This window comes from Phragmites australis, chromosome 13 (assembly GCF_958298935.1).
Source record: "Phragmites australis chromosome 13, lpPhrAust1.1, whole genome shotgun sequence".
NCBI classification, from domain to species: Eukaryota; Viridiplantae; Streptophyta; class Magnoliopsida; order Poales; family Poaceae; genus Phragmites; species Phragmites australis.
In genome coordinates, this window is record NC_084933.1 from 26,659,225 (window position 1) to 26,663,250 (window position 4,026).

A 4,026-nucleotide genomic window follows, 5' to 3' on the forward strand; every position below is an offset into this window, starting at 1 on the left:
CCGGCGGAGGCCTTGAAGGCGCGAAATCTGGTTGTTGAATTTGACGGGCTCGTGGTTTACGTACAGTTGGGCCGGCACAGAGGCACAGACACTGATTTGGTTAGAGGAATTTGTTTTCCCCGCACGCGCGGAAAAAATTCGTGTTACTGGCCCACGCCCCAGAGAAAAAAGAAGAAGAAGATTTGGCCTGTGACTTATGGAAAGCGAAATTTGGACCATGCCAACTAAGAAGCTAGAGCCATGTGGTCAGCGCGCAGAACTCTTCCCTGGCATTGTTTCCTTTCTTCTCCAAACAAACGAAAGACGGCGACGGTGTATACTCACCTTGCTCGTCGTCGACGGTGTATTCAAGCAGGGGCAGCGATCAGAACGGCAGAACTTTCATCCCGCACAACGAAATGTATGTGCGTAGTTCAAATTTTCGACCGATTCACCAGGGAATATTTTGGTTGCTTTTGGCGGATTGCTTACTACTAGGTTAGATCGGATGTCAACCTGTGGAGACTGTATGCATGCAACTTTGCACTGGCAACTTGTGGAGACTGTAGCAATGCTCCTTTTTTGTTTTCAGGAAAATGCATCTGTTGTGCGGAGCCATGGCAAGTGTCAGCTGCGAGTCCGCACGGTAGATACACACATCGGTAATCCGCGCCGCTCCAGAGTGCGCTCGATCGAGTTGCTACGTACGTAGACCTTGTGGTCCACAAACCACAATGGCGCGCTCGTTATTTTCCGCTCGCAGTAGCCCGCATCGTGGCGCTTGCATGTCGCATGGGAAGTAGCCTGCATGCTCGGCAGTCTGCAACATACCGCCGTAGTCGCACTAGCTTACGGAGGCGATGGAATGGAGAAGCACCCCGTGGAAATCCGCGAAGCAGTGCATGCTGCAAGCAAAGCGGGAAGGACCGGGCACCACGTATTCCACGAGCGCGAGACGATCGAGGAAAGCGGCCGGCGAGAGAAGCGAGGACGCCATCGCGTGGAGGTGGAGCCGAGTGAGCTCCTACTGTCAAGCGCAGCCCTCCGCGCGGGACAACACAGAGAAACTATCGGGCGAGGCGAAGCCTGGCTCTTCTAGTTTCTCCACTGACCAGTGACCGCCGGTCCCCCTCCCTCTCCGTCTCTTTTTCTCCCGGGACAGGGGCCACCCCCGATTCTCTATTATTGGAAACCAAAGTTCGGATCCGTCTCTCCCTCTCCAATCCACTCATGCCATTTCGTTCTCTCCACCGCGAACCGCGTGGCGTCGCGATTCTTTTGCCTCCCTGCACTCCTCTCATCTCCTCCTCCTGTCCTGGACGATCTCACAGAAGGTGACAGTTTTTCTAATAAAATGGCTGACAGCAACAACAATGGCGCCACGAGCACGAACAACGGCGAGGTTCAGGTACAAATTCCAGGTCAGTTCGCTACCGCTAACTGTTTGATTGTCAGTTTTTTGGTTTTCTTCTTGTCAGTTGCTACATGTGCCTTACCATTTGTTTCCTCTCGTACATCGATTTTCTTATAGCACAGCAGACTATTGCATTTTTCTTGGAGAAGTTGAAGCGAATTTAGGAGGTGGATTCGGCGGTGAAGGGCGAATTCTTTGGGACGGATTTTTTTTAGTGTACTTGGCACGGATTACATTTTAGTCATTTAGGATTGGCTTTCCAATGCGTGGGTCAGTTGTGCTTCTTCCCCAGTTTCTAGCGCTAATCTTTCTTTCTCAACTGGATGCTTAAATGTGAAATTCTATCTGGTTCACAATCCCTGTTACACTCATCTGAGAAAGAGCGTTCCACTTAAATGCTTAAATGGAGAATTTGTTGCAGGGATTGTGATCCAACGATTTCATTTCGAAATAAAATTGTGATTCAGTGATCTTGTGAACATTCTTTATTCGGTGTTGCAATTGCAAAGATAAATACAAGTTTGTTAAAATGTGCAATGCTACCCTATAAAATTTTCCCTCCATTTAAAGAAAAAACCTAGTAGAGCCAGTTTTGTCAAAGTAACACTTCAACTATCTAGAAATTTTTTTAACAAAAGAAAGTGGATACTCTTGATATTCTGTATCAACGTGCTTAGGGTCCTTCAACTTTCAAGTACTATATACCGAGGTAGTATGGTGGATGGGGTGCCATCTCCTTTCAAACCATACCAAGGTCGCGTGTTAGTAGCACGAGAGTTGATTTTTTTTTTAAAAAAAAGAGCTTAATTATTTGTTACTGCTCCGGTCTTCATTAGAGATCATAAATTAGCTGACTTCACCCTGGAGCCATATAATATAGCCACAGGCATAGCTTCTCCTTGAAGTGCACAGGCATAATTATAGAGGCTGGGAAAATAAATCCCCTGTGCGACCACTACGGCGAGCAGCGCTCGAACACAAGAGTTGGTAGGGGCCATGCGCTACAACTAGCGCAACGAGCTATCAACTCGCACAAGAGTTGATACCATACCAAGATAGCATTTTAGTTGCAAGAGTGTGTGAGACATTGGAAAGTTCGGTACACGACGACGAGCCCCACTAGCTGTTTTTGCCAAGTCTGCGAGCCATGTTAGCTTAAAGTGTATGATGCACACCTATTTGTGCTTTGAATATTAAGGGGAGGGTTGTTACTCGTGTTATATAGAAAAATCCAAAACGAAAATTTGTGTGCCTACTTTTTTGTTACTTATATAACTGACTTTTTTTTGGTTTCCATTATAAACAACAGGACCATCGAAAGCTGAAGGTCCAGCACCGTCGGAAAGCTCCGAAGTCAAGAATTGGCGGTGGTGGTTCATGGTGTCAGCTGATGTTTTATTCCTCATTGTTGGTCAGACATCAGCAACACTGCTTGAGAGATACTACTTCAGTCAAGGTGGTAGCAGCAAGTGGATATCTACATTCGTGAAAACTGCTGGATTTCCTATATTATTCTTTGGCTTGTTCTTTTTCCCTTCAAAGTCATCTTCCACACAAAACAGCGACACTCCCATTGCCAAAATTGCTTTGATATACATTGTCTTGGGGCTCATCATAGCTGCCGATGACATGATGTATTCCAACGGGCTGTTGTATCTTCCAGTCTCGACCTATTCACTCATTTGCGCTAGTCAGCTGGCATTCAACGTTGTCTTCTCATACGTCCTAAACTCTCAGAAACTCACTGGTTTAGTCTTAAACTCTGTAGTTCTCCTTACTTTGTCTGCTTTACTCCTTGGTGTCAATGAAGAATCTTATGGATCTGCTGGTGTCTCAAGAGGAAAATATATTTTGGGTTTCCTGTTGACATTAGGAGCATCAGGCACCTACTCACTTATCCTTTCCCTGATGCAACTTACATTTGAGAATGTGGTCAAGAAGCACTCCTGCTCGGCAGTTTTGAACATGCAAATATATACAGCACTTGTGGCAACTTTTGCTTCTCTTTGTGGATTATTTGCAAGTGGTGAATGGAAGTCTTTAAAAGGGGAGATGGACAGGTTCAAATCCGGGCAGTTCTCCTATCTGATGACATTGGTGTGGACATCTGTATCTTGGCAGGTCGCTTCTGTTGGAATGGTGGGTTTGATCTTTGAGGTATCGTCATTGTTCTCGAATGTGATCAGCACCTTCGCTCTGCCTATAGCTCCTCTTTTTGGTGTGATGATCTTTCATGACAAGATGAATGGAGTAAAGATCATAGCCATGCTAATTTCCCTATGGGGTTTTGTTTCATATGTTTATCAGCACTATCTTGATGATAAGAAAGCTAGAAAGGCTGTAGCTAATAGTGCGTAGGGGATTCCTAGGGCCCTCTATGATCTTGTGATAGAAATGTTCTCCACCAATTTAATTTGTTGGTTATGAGGTATTAGGTGTTCATTATTCATGTTAAGTTACAGTACATTTCATCAGGAGGGAAGTACAGCTTTCTTTTTTGTACCATTTATATTGTAGAAGTACAATCTTGCTTATTTAGTACTGATCTTATTTTTGTTCAGCGTATGTATGTGTAAAGATGTATACCATGGAATAAAAGATGATAGATTTTTCGTGGAAATACTATCTTGTAT

The 4,026-nt window shown here is 45.0% G+C and overlaps 1 protein-coding gene across 1 annotated transcript; it reads left to right on the top strand.

Annotated features, from left to right (window-relative positions):
• Positions 1 to 1,333: 1,333 nt before the first annotated feature.
• LOC133889575 (probable purine permease 11) lies at positions 1,334 to 3,751 on the top strand. Its single transcript, XM_062330046.1, has 2 exons — positions 1,334 to 1,400; positions 2,703 to 3,751. The coding sequence occupies exons 1-2, from the start codon at positions 1,334 to 1,336 to the stop codon at positions 3,749 to 3,751; spliced, it is 1,116 nt and encodes a 371-aa protein (XP_062186030.1).
• Positions 3,752 to 4,026: the final 275 nt, after the last annotated feature.

What these genes read in the sequence shown, in the direction of transcription:
- LOC133889575 (XM_062330046.1), top strand. Translation starts at nt 1,334, where the DNA reads ATGGCTGACAGCAACAACAATGGCGCCACGAGCACGAACAACGGCGAG. An exon ending in GGTTCAGGTACAAATTCCAG is followed by an intron (nt 1,401 to 2,702) that starts GTCAGTTCGCTA and finishes TATAAACAACAG; the next exon opens with GACCATCGAAAGCTGAAGGT.